The sequence below is a fragment of the Trachinotus anak genome, unplaced genomic scaffold, assembly GCF_046630095.1.
Source record: "Trachinotus anak isolate AG129_WGS33_773 ecotype Australia unplaced genomic scaffold, CSIRO_AGI_Tana_v1 ptg000004l, whole genome shotgun sequence".
In the NCBI taxonomy this organism is placed as follows: Eukaryota; Metazoa; Chordata; class Actinopteri; order Carangiformes; family Carangidae; genus Trachinotus; species Trachinotus anak.
The window spans coordinates 25,146,478-25,159,299 of NW_027273855.1; the positions used below are offsets into that span (position 1 = coordinate 25,146,478).

Here is a 12,822-nt window from a genome sequence, read left to right on the forward strand (position 1 = left end):
GTAATTCAAAGTACAGTCTTTCAGTGATTGTGCTTAGTGACATTCCACTACTGTAGATTGTTAAAAAAATATGTGTAAAATGTATTTCTAGTGGTCATTGTTTGGATTTACTTAAGTGTAATGTTTTGTACAAGTACAGTGATGCTAGGCATACTACTAAATAAAATGCAGTAGTAGAAATTGTAACCCTGAGATGTGAGTAGAACTTGATTGAATAAAATTATTATTATTGTTGTATTATTATTATTGATTGTCTTATAAGAGGACATACAGCAAAAGCAGTTTTATTCTTTCAGACTATTAATGAAAGCGGTTTGTTTGTGTCACATGGTAGAAGAACACACACAAAAATAGTAAAATATAACCAATTTTTATTTTAAAATAAAAATTGGTAGCACCTTGTTTTTTTAAGTTTTGGTCAGATCAAGTAGACAAAAGGAGTTTTTGATTTATTCTGATACACAAAGACAAATTGTGACTGTCTAAACAAGTACTTTTGGTCATCACAACTGGTAAATTTTCATTGTCATATTTTACTAGTCAACATGCAGGCAATAATTGCATCAGGCATTAAACATCATAGAAAAACCATATCACCCAAGAAACATAATCCCACAAAATATCTGCTGTAATGAAATGAAAAAAAAAAGTTCTCTTGCATGATTGAATTTTGGATTTACATCTTTTTGATTTGATTTAACTGCGTATGTCTTGGAATTACCGATGAACTTTGACAGCAAAGTGTTTGTTATTTAGGCACAGACAAAACAGTCAAACACAAGGCCAGCCTCAGAGTTGGCAAATGGACTACAATACAAAATGTTAAGCATTAAGAAATACTGGACAATACAGATTTTTGGCCAATAAATACAGAAAAAACACTCATACATGTTAAAAAAAAATCAAATTTGATATTTTCAAGTGTTGCACTGCAAGTACCACAGCCACATGGCATTACACTTGCTCTTGACAGTGTTTTCTCACGCTCAGCATGACACATCAGAGTGTGTAGGCCTACAAATCTCTGTTCAGGCAGAACACCACTCTCTGTCCGAATTTCAAAGGCACAGTTTTTACTTTCAGCACTGTCAATATAAAACAAGTGCAAGTTGTTTGTCATATAGTCATAAAAGAAAAACATATGAACAAATGAACTATTATTAAACCTTGACTGAAAACTGTGGCGTTTATGGTCCTATGTGCCAACATATTCCAGTGTGTCTGCTTCCAACTGATCCATCAAAGACAAGATTTTGCCCTGTTTACTTAACTTATAACCAAAAGTATCATATTAATCTGACCACTAGTGATGTATATTTGCATGTTTTGTAGAAATCATGTTTATAATACAAATAAGTAAAATACACTTTTGTTTTGCTGCTCATTTACAGGTAAATAAGGCTACAGTTATGTTTACATCTGCTGAATGCAATTATTGACTGTCTACTCGAGAGGTACTGTCCATGTAATCACAGAAGTGGGTTGCATAGAAGAACCATGTTCACCATTTAAAAATAGATTTCCTTATAAAACAACCTATAAAAAGAAATCAATAAATGTATAAAATCTGGTGGAAATTTAAAAAAAGAGCTGATGTTTTTTTTGTTGTTCCTTAAAGGCACAATAATAAAAAAACACAATGTCCAAAAGTCAAGTCAGGGCAGGCAGGCTTCTGCTTTGGCAAAAGAACCATTTTAATATTCATACTAACTGGAGTGATTGTGATGGGACTGCTTTGGTTGTTGTTTCTCGCTCTTTCTCATAGTGCTTTGAAAATAGTGGTTGTCAATATCATCAGCACTGAGGTTCAGAGGAAAGGCCTCGGATTCCGATCAATAGTTTAGTTTGAGCCAAAGACATTGTGTTTTCCAAGCTTGGAATTTGCTTAACACCAAGCTATTACACCTTTCTAAAAAGATGATGTTGTGCAGAGGCTAGGAGAACAACATCTGGAAACTCTAGCATCTATTCTCAATATATGGTTCTATTGTAGCCGAAGAGGTTTAGAGCTGGAGCTCCACCAGGGGCTGAGCAGGTCCCCTGAGAGCTTAATGTCCACGCAGCTGGTCCAGCCGGGTGTAAACGTCATCAGCTTGACTAAGTTCTTCAAACACGGGCAGAAGGTTGAGCAGCTCAGCATCTTCCACATCATCAAACCAAGACACCACAGGAACCTGAGGAAAGCAAACTGTCACTGTTGGCCTTCGATTTAAAAACAAAACACACATCAACTGCACCTGCAAAATGTGCACGTTCACAACTGAAACAAAGCAGTGTATGAATTTATGGTGTACAGTTTTAATCAGCCTTTAATGTGACTCGTGTGTGCAGAATACATTCCTATAAATCAGGATTCAAAGTGAAACAATTATTCCACTGGCAGAAATTAAGCAACTGTTATGATAATGGCTTAATTGTCATTTTTCAAACAAAAATGCTAAAAATGGATCTGGTTCCAGCATCTCAAATGTGAGGACTTGCTTTGGCTTTTGGGGTGTTGGTCACACAAAACAAGACATTTATTCACATCACTTTGAGCTCTGGGAAATTATAATGGGTATTTTTCACTATTTTGTGTCTTTTTACAGATGAAATGATTCATTGAGAAAAGAATCTGCAGATAAATCGATATTGAAAATAATTATTTTGAGTTAGTTCGTTGCAGCCCTAATGAGGATGAAATTAGGAATACACTTCCAAAATGAGATTTTAATAATTTTGGCACTAAAAAATGTTGTCTCTCAAAACATCAAGGACCGAGTCTGCTAATTTTATCAATTTGCCAACAATTTAAACTCTATAAAATACTTGAATTTGTTTGAATTATGTGATTAATCATTTTGCACTAGCTAATCTCATATGACCAGACCTCCACCCATCAAGCTTGAGGTCTGGAGAAAAGCTACATTTTTTTTTAAACCAAGTTTTCCAGACCACCATGATCTTGACGAGGCAGAGACGCCACATCCCTTTTATGATGGATATCAGTATTATTTGTATTTTTCAACACATCATAACTAACTGAAGCAGATCAAAACTCACAGCATTGTTAGGGTGGAAGATGTAGGAGGCAGGAGAATTATCCAGGATGAGGGTTTTGTGGAGATCTCGGCCCAGGCGGCTCAAGTCTTTGACATAGCAGCCCTGATGGAATACACAAGATTCCCGGAATAACCGAGCCCGGAAAACACCACACTGATCCAGCAGGTCCGTCACTGGGTCTGCATACTGATGGAGGCCAGGGGGAAGATGTAGGGAGTAGGTGAGGGAAAGGCTGGGATAATGAAGCATTTTCTACAAATGGTGGATATTTACTCTAAATAGCTAAGTTACAGCATCACACATCCAAAATCTGCTCATCTGGAACAGGTTACACCAGCTGCTCGTAATCCTGTGTGTCTCATTAGTAAATATCAACTTTAGCTATTAAATCATGTTATTTAATAAAGTGGGTCGCACCATTGAAATTTAAGGAAGTCACTGTAGCATCACAAGCTGTAAGATGACTACAAAAAATAACAGCGTTAGCAGGATTCACTTTGTTTAATTTATATCTGCAGGAGAAATGTGTGTGTTAGTTCTCAGTTATAATCATTCAGAATAATGCTAATGTAAGTTGTTCTGTTTAATCATTTAGTCTGATGTTATTAGCATAATGTTTGGTAATATGAGCTATGTTGTGTTATTTTTTTGTGAAATGTAATTTAAAATCTTCCATCGTTGCCAAACAGCATTTTTTTTTTTTTAAATCAAGCGTCAGGTCAGATATGTCTTCACTCATATTATGTCCGCAAACTAACATTAGCTTTGTGAGTCGGTTTCAGTTAGCTATGTAGCAACTATCTCCACATAAGACCTGGTGTGTGTGTGGTGTGGTGTAACCCATTTTAATGTAATGAAGCGTAATTCTCGACTCAGTGATCAATTACATTATAACTAAGTCTGAACTTATGAAGAGCTGGTGCAACCAAGCACAGAAACAGACTATGGTTTTAATTAAACATGAGGGAGGTGTCTGCTAAGGTGGCTAACGGTGTGTTAAGCAGCGTCTCTCTAAGTAAAAGAGGAACTAAAATGCAAGAGAAAGCAGAACAACATCTGATAGATCAGACATCACATCAAAAATCAGACAAAGGACACTAGGTGCTGAATAAAATATGAAGATCTTATTTCAGTATCTATTTCAGTATCTGATGTACCTTAGCGAGACTGGCTGTAAACAGCACACATTCAAACAACTCTCCCATTCTCTGCAGGAACTCATCCACATACGGCCTCTTCAGTACATACACCTGTAAAACAAACAGACCGTCAACACACAGTTCAACCTACAGGGCTATTCAACTGTTGTTTAATTCAATTTCTTTACATTTTAACTTTTTTTTTTTCTCCATCCGTTAGCTGCTAATAGCCAGTTCCTGAAACAAGTAATCAAGAATAGGCCGTGCCAGTGTTAACCAGCCTATCCTGGATTACTTGAACCAGGCAGAGGCCCACAGGGGATTCCTTACCAGCACATGGGGACCCAGGAATCACGTTTCTGACTTAATTACATTTCCACATGTCTAAAAGTGAAACGCTCTACACCAGAGTTAAACAAATGGTCCGGTACACGGTGCTGGTTAAGCTTTTTTTTCCTAACATATTCTTCACAGAGACAGTAATATATACTGTATCGCATATTAATGAAATTTTAGATGAACTGGGCTGAAATGACTCATTTTCATGCTGATGCGTCCAGTGTCCTTTTTTTTTTTTTTTCCACAACATCTGGCCAGTAGAGGGCTCCGTGCACCCGTCAGTGAAAAACCTGGCTGATCAGTTACAAGACCCATCCCTTTTCAGCTCAGCAACCGCTGCAAACACATCAACATACATCCACAAACACAACCCCCTCCCCTCCACAGCAAACACAACACTCACACACGCAGTAGTTTACCTGGTGTGTGGTCCCCTCTATCTCCACAGGCACGATGAAGTCTGCATTACTAATAGGCTGGAGGGAGAACACAGAGGGAGATGGTTGGCATGCTCATTCACATGAGCCACGCTGTGTACATTCACATGGCATTACATAACAACTGAGCGCTGAGCACTCAGAACCAGACCCCTCAACGCTGCTGTAAATCACAGTACACAGCAAACAGAATATAATTCACTTGATGTTACTCAAACACGTGTGGGAAGAAATTCACACATTAACAAATGATCACAGCAGAAGCAGGCTGATGCGCCACAGCCTCAGGCTGCCATTATGTATATATATATATATATATATATATATATATATATATATATATATATATATATATATATATATATATATATATATATATATGTGTGTATATATATATATATATATATATATATATTAGCTGAATAAACATATAGTCATTTACTTGATGTTACAAAAATGAGCTTATCTGATGATTTAGCGAGTCACAGCTGCGGTACCTTGAACGAGCTGTGCACCAGCGTCTCATCCAGGTCTATGACCACGCATATCTTCCCTTGGTCCTGGGCCTTCACCTCAGGCAGGAGGCTGGGTTCAGATTGCTGAGGAGACACACCAAGATTTTTTTTTTCTTTTTAATAACACCTATCATTTGTCTTGTCAGTGCTATATTTATGGCTGAGGAGCATGATTAGTCCCAAAAGCACAGTGATTCATATGAAAGTCAAAGCTTGGCTGTTTGATTTTACCTCTGGGAAATTAGACTGAGTTTTAGAAGGGCATGTATGTGATGATGGCTGAAGGAGTGGGCGTAATTATTTACTGCAAAAGCTCTTTATGTTGTACATCTTTAGGATTAGCATATTTATGCCTTTCATTATATTTCCAACAGTATCTTATTAAACTCTACAGGCATTCACCTGCAGGGAGAACAAATTACCTTGGTATAATCTAATTTTTTAGATATCTAGTTTTTCCCCTCTGTTCATTTTGTTTCTAGGCTCCTCATCAGCAGTTGAACTGCAATGAATTATTAATATATTACATAACAGAAATCACTTATCCATTAAGGAAAGGAAAATTAAGATTGAGAAAAATGCCATCCATGAGCAGCAGCAATCTTCTTTCACCAACTAAACAATAAGCCAGATGCAACATAACCCCATCGGCACCAAAGTTTAATTCAGTTTCATTTCAGTGGGAGCCTGCCAGACAATAACCAGGCCCTACAGATGCTGCTTCCTGTTTGCTCCTGATGCTGGAGGACACTCCTCAATGTGAACAAACATGGCATCTCATTAAAATGCCCCTTACATGGTAGCGAGGCTCTAATCAGGCTGACAGCGTTCACCAGCGTGGCCAGTCGTGTGCAGCAGGCGCTCCAGGCTTTATTTTTTTCTCCACCTCAGCAATTACGAGGCACACCATACACCATTCTCTGCTCGCTCTCTCGCCATCTGCCTAAAGGACTGACAGTCGCTGTGTCGTTCTTATCTTCCTTGGAGGATCGAGTGTGAACATCAAAGCGAATCCATATCCGCAGACAGTTGCGGTTAGCTTTCAAGATGTTCAGAGCAGGTGCAGTAGTGGTTTTAGTGCGCAGCAATAAAAAAAATTAAAACAATGCTTGAAGACAATGATAAGCACATTTTTACAACAGCATGTGAAGTGTATTCGCACAGATGGCCAACCTATTCAAACACCTCCTCTTTTATGGTGAACAGCGTATGAGTGGGCGCGACAAGGAAGTAAAAATCTTAAATAAACAAAAACAAAGGCAGGACTGAGCTGAGGTCTTCAAATTGTTTTCAGTGGTGTGAAATGTTGCTAGAATAAGAGTAGTGTTACCTTGACAACCGTCCCATTTTCCTGTGAATCCAGCAAGGCCTGCTGGGAAGGTGGTGGTAGTGGTGGTGGTTGTTTGGGGCCATCCTGAGCTTGGAAGCAACAGAAGAGCGCTTTGAAGATGTTACAACTCCGAGGCTGTTTTAGGGCAGACCGGCTCACCTGGCCTGTTCAGCAAAGAGAAAGAGAGACTTTCATGAGTAAAACTGTATGTAGTCAACATGGAAATGCTAAGTGGGGCTTTGAGTTACACGCCACAACTCACGTCAGCTAATCTTTTTTTTTTTTTTTTCCCCACACACAAAACAGATCTTGATATAAACAATGAAGAAATGAAAAAAATATAACAAAAAAAAACAGTCACAAATACTAATCCAGAAAAGAAATTCAGAGTAAATAGGTATGAGCTGCTTGTAATGTATGAAATGAGCTTCCTCTCTCTCTCTCCTAAAGACACCATCCATCTGTCTACACGGATGGCATAGCCCGCACATGAAATCTGTTTTTAATGCGCCTGCCTCTGCTGCTGTTGCTGCTGCTGCTGCTGCTGGAAATGGCTGGTACATGTTATATAATCACAGAGGGCGGGAAAACCCACACTTTTCAGCAGTACCTTCAACAGAAAACACAGACAGAAAACATTCCAACCATTTTAAACTCTAAGACCTTCCAGAGCTGCCTGAAGCTAGCCAGAACAGCCAGAACAGCCAGAACAGCCAGACAGCCAGACGGACAGGCAGTCAGTCAGTGAGCCGGACAAGGCAGTCACACCTCGGTGCTCTGTGCAGGTCTTTGATCAGTCACTGTAACGATGGGTGTCCTAGCCGCATCCAAGACTCAGTGAAAGAAAAGGGAGGGGGGGGGGGACATTCTTGCAAGTCCCTTCTGGTGTGTTTTTCGTGTGAGGACTTGCTTGAATTTATATCCGTCAATACAGTCCCATCATAGTTCCTAAACACACTCAGCCCCTACTAGAAAGAGGAGCTGCTGGTAAACAGCCAGAAGTGTGCCAGCCAACTGTTTTCCCAGAGATTTACACATGTTTTTTCCATAATCTCCAGTGTCCACCCTGCTGACCCTCAGTGCTCTGAAGACACAATGCAGACACACCAGTGACCATGTTACACAACTCCACGTTTAAGAGACAAAGGACACTGGAGCTTGATTTGGTCATTCTACAGACGCCCTTCATTAGTCCAACACCATTGTTCTGGAAATATTAAGATAGAGATTTTCAATACAATCCACATGATATAAAACCAGTGGATGTGAATCTTGAGTGCCAGTCAGCACAAGTCAGCCTATTGATTTCCCACAGGAAGGCAGTATTGGCCATGTATGACATAACACATACATTAAACCTCCCCTGCATGTAAGAGGGTGGAAAAATAACAGCAGATTAATCCCACAAAGATTTATCAGTGACACGCTGTCAAAGCCACAATGCAATAAATCATTTAAACCCACTCAATCCAACAAAAGATCAAAACATACAAGGCAATATATGGATATTTATATATATTTATATATTAATTTATAGACAGTGTGAATCATTTTCTCAACATAAAACATGACCTGAGGCAAAACGCACCACAATCACGCAACATGCACGGTATAAAGGAGGCAGAATCAATGAGCAGAGCCTCTTTCAGGGACAAGGAAAACGTGCAAACAACGAAATCTTTGAAACGGCGCTACAATGGGCGTGTGCAGAGGGGTGTGTTTGTGCATTCCGCTGTCAATACCGCGGCACCTGGTGTTTCTATACGGCCCCACTCCGGACCCCTTCACACCTTTCTGCCTCTAACACACATCAGGATTTTAATACAGAGCCTTTGCTGTTTGTCTTTCCAGAATCAGATAGAATAAAGCAGCAGCAGCAGCAGCAGCAGGAGTCTTTCCATAACGCCAGTGACGCGCACTGATCTGTGACCAAAATATAAACACAACACCACACTGTAGTTTAGAAATGGACAAAACAGCCTGGTTTGCACTGTGCAAACCTGCGGAGACAGACGAGGTCCTCACGCTGTTGTACCTGGTAGTAGTGGGATATGGGATGGTGCCAAACAAGCTGCAGCCTGATATAAATACACGGCTGCTGGGTTTGGAGAGCTGGCCGTGATCACCAGCAGCACAGCACGGAGAAGACCTCGGTGTTAATCGCAACACCACATGTTAAGAAGCGACACAGATTTGCACAATAAGAGCACCCACTGGCAAAGAGAGAGAGAGAGAGAGAGAGGACCGACAAAAACAGGATCAACAATAGCTAAGCTCTGGATGGCAAACCCAGTGCGTAATGGAGACTGGGAACTTGTGCTTGAGCTTATATCCAATACAACATGAATAACTCAGCTGTGGTAAAGCAGAGTGAGCTATAGAATCATCTGTCTTCTGATATCAGGTTATTATTACATGATATTCAATCTTATATTTTTTTAATTCAGCAGTTGAATGCTCTTTATGATCTGCAGGTGATCTCTGGAGAAAAACAACTAAAGGCTGCAGCTGCTGGGGGGGAATCATGAGCAAAGACAAGTATGTATGTTTTTTTTTTTTGTTTTTTGTTTTTTTTAACTAAGGCACTTTGTATTTTAGAGGAGTTGGATCTGCATGTTACAGATTCTAGTTGGTAAATGTAAGAAGAAGAAGAAGAAGAAGAAGAAGAAGAAGAAGAAGAAGAAGAAGAAGAAGAAGAAGAAAGGCAATGCGCGCTCCACCAGCGTCCGCAGGGCTCAACTGTCAAATGGCCCCACCACAGGCTTCCCCCGGACACCAATCCCCCGATCACTATTCAGAAAATAATCGATTAACACCGAGCCGCATCAGGCAGGTGTTGGGGGGGGGTTTAGAGCTCATATAACCCGGGCCCTCCTCACCTGTTTTCGGTGACACTTGAACGTCTTCTTTCTGCACTTGGGTGATAACAGAACTTTCCATCTGACAATCACGGAGCCCTCAAAATCCTCAAATCCTGTCCCCGAGAACCGACGGGCATCCCTCATTGGGTTTCGCTGACAAGTCGACTCAATTATTCGCCGAGGTAACTTGTCATCCGCCTCAGTTACGGTCCTCGGTGAGAGCGGGATGTGTCTTGCTCCTGGGTTTCTTTATCCCCCGCCGTTTCTCCTTCTTCTTCTTCTCCTTCTCCTTCTTCTTCTTCTCTCGGAGGTCCGCCTGGGGAGGGGGGCAAGGCACTTGGATATGTTTTTCGGGAGGCAATTCGAGTCTCTGCCCGCTCCGTGGTGTCGGGTTTACCGCTGTTATTGCTGGTAAAAATCGCCGAGCAAGCCTCCGTCTCCCGCCGCAGCGAAGTCCTCACTTTCGCACCAACAACATGGAGAATCCAGGCGAGAGAAGGAAAACAACCGAGGAAATGGGGCAAGGGAGGGCGGTTTCAAGCCCCCCTTTACTACAGATAAACAACATCGCCCGAAAGGCCCCAAAGAGCGACGGAAACCACCGAGAACCGGCGCCGGGAGCGGGTTTCGGTGCAGAAAAACGGCCTCCGGTGTGTAGTTAGATGTAAAATACGAGTTTTGTTGTTATCCGAGGTTTTGTTTTTCTACGGTTGGGACTCCGCGGGCGCCTTGAAACGGTCTCTGCCCCCTGATTGGACGGCCGGGCGGAGGGAGGGGCGTGGCTAAGGCATTCCTTCCCGTCCCGCACGCTCCGCAGCGAACACATTCCAGCGCGTCTCTCCATCACGGTGTTTGTAAATTATTTTAACACATAAATAAACAAGTTTGCATCTCTGCTGCTAATTTAACACACAAGTGAAAAAAAAACCAAACCATGTATTTTGTGTTCTTTCTCGGAAATCGCACTCATTTATTTAACGTATGTTTTTTTTTTGTTTTTGTTTATACAGTATTTTATTTTCTATAAAATCCTTCATTTGTTGCTTCTATTGTGCATTTTTTGTGACTTTATCTGTTATTCAACTTGAATATATGCGTATATACGGCTGGGGGGTATATGAAATTTTCCATTATAGGCCAAAATAATGCAGTTTTCCCCAAACGTTACAGAAATATCAGGGCTCGGTTAGATGTGATACTGGGATCAGTTCATCTTTTCCATCACAGTGACCCTAACACGCGTTTTGTTTTGTTTTTTTTTTTTAGTAAAATTGCGATATCATAATGTCTGATTAATATGGAAACCAAAACTACTCAGTGGGGTGGGGTGCATTACTGTTATTAGTACTTACAATAGTCGACACTTTAACCTCCCCTGCATTATATAAACATTTATTAAGTTGTTTGTAACACTGCAATATAAGCAGATACAAGTGCTTATTAATGTTAACAACTTTAACAACAGGGGGACCTGAAGTAAAGTGTTAATCTTAAAAGGAAACTGTAAATAGTTGTACTATACCTATCATGTATGTAATCAGGGAGAGCTCTCCAGTGTCTCTTCATCTGAAGGACCCCCACAGCCTCCACATCAGCAGAGCTTGGCTGGGAGATATAACTCTACACAGAACTACATGGTAACTGTTCCTCAGAAGTACTCCATGTCTGGAGGTAACAGAGGGCAGAGTGAAACCAGTGACCCAGGCTCCTTTCATTTTCTCTCTCATTTCTCTTCTTTCTAGTGACACATGAGTAAAATGAAACTGTAACTTGTTTTGCCTGCAGAACGCTGGGGGACTTTACTCTGGGAACCACTGCGTTACGGCAATCACCGAACATTTGTGCAACAACAGAGCACCCAGACTCTAACACAGTTACTTTACCATGACACTGCTGGTCATAAACATCACGTTGCATCATGTTGAAATTCTGCCTAGTTAGGACTAAAAAGAGTCATTATTAGGGTCTAAATCCAGGGGATAATTCAGAAAAAAACACACATGAATAGCTGCTGCTACTTTTGGTTTAAATTAAAATAAGCTGTACTAAGATGCAGACAGACCCTGTTATTTTAAAAGTATTTTTCACTGTACTGAGTATAGTATAGTCATTTTCTGAGCAGCTGGGACTAAAACACATTTGTTTTACCTTGTTCAAATAAATAGAAGTGGGTTTGACACCATGTTAGGCAATGTGGTCAACTAGTGGGTCCCCAGATATTTGTATATACAACATGGAGGTTCTGCAGTGCCTGCAGAACTGCAAGAAACTTCTGAGTAAATCACACTGATCTTCTTGTTGCAGTGCACGGTGAACAACTATGCTGTGAAATTAGGTAACAGCAGCTATTTGCTGCATTTAAGCACATAAAACACACACACACATGAATGACGAAGATAACAACACACAGCATACAACTGGAGGACTGTTGAGCTGAGCAAAATAGACAGAAACAATGAAAATAAACTTGTTAATAAAGGAATAACTACACAGTTGAGATAGCCAGGCTCCCCATTCCAAACACATGTGGGCCCATTACACCACAAGCTCAGCCAGTGCCCACAGTGGCCACAATGCAAGGCATAAACAAGAATGGCCCTGCTGTTTGCATTCCTGGTGTCGGACATTTTAAGGCAGCACTGACAGATCTGTGTAAAAATATATACATAATAAGTATGGACCGCACAGCTGGAAAATGTCATGTGGTTTTAAAGCTGATGCCACTGTTTACTAAATCAACTTGAAATTCATTATCTTTGCTTGCGTCTGGTAACTTTGCATGTGCATTCCTCAGAAAAGACAGAGGCAGGCCGACAGAAAGAGCAAAGGGGTCAAATGGTGTTAAGGAGGGCCCGGACGGGGTGTTGCAGGGTGCTGCAGTCGTACCCATGGAAAATCTGTCCAAAACATGTGACTTCAAACACCAGATACATGTCAAAAAGTACATTCATCCCTTCAGCAGGCAACAGAACTAATGCACAGGCACATAAAACAACATGAAGAGGAAGGAAAAGTAAATCACAAGAGAACTACACTGCAAACCTGAGGCCTCAAATCTATCATAGTCACATCCCAAAGAGGAACAAACAGGGAAACAAGTCAAGATGCAAACAAATGTGATTTAAAAAAAAAAAAAAAAAAAATCCTGACATACGTATG

The 12,822-nt window shown here is 40.7% G+C and overlaps 1 protein-coding gene across 2 annotated transcripts; it reads right to left on the reverse strand.

The window, feature by feature from the left end:
- Positions 1-354: 354 nt before the first annotated feature.
- On the reverse strand, positions 355-11,318 carry ctdsp2 (CTD (carboxy-terminal domain, RNA polymerase II, polypeptide A) small phosphatase 2). 2 transcript variants are annotated; one of them, XM_071477432.1, is made up of 7 exons: positions 11,186-11,318; positions 6,803-6,966; positions 5,455-5,556; positions 4,940-4,996; positions 4,200-4,292; positions 3,043-3,228; positions 355-2,174 (listed from the first exon to the last, which is right to left on the reverse strand). In XM_071477432.1, exons 1-7 carry the CDS (start codon positions 11,190-11,192, stop codon positions 2,049-2,051), a joined length of 735 nt encoding a protein of 244 aa, XP_071333533.1. In that variant the 5' UTR covers positions 11,193-11,318; the 3' UTR covers positions 355-2,048. The 2 variants fall into 2 exon arrangements, with proteins under 2 accessions (XP_071333533.1, XP_071333532.1); XM_071477431.1 differs by lacking the exon at positions 11,186-11,318 and adding an exon at positions 9,682-10,392.
- Positions 11,319-12,822: the final 1,504 nt, after the last annotated feature.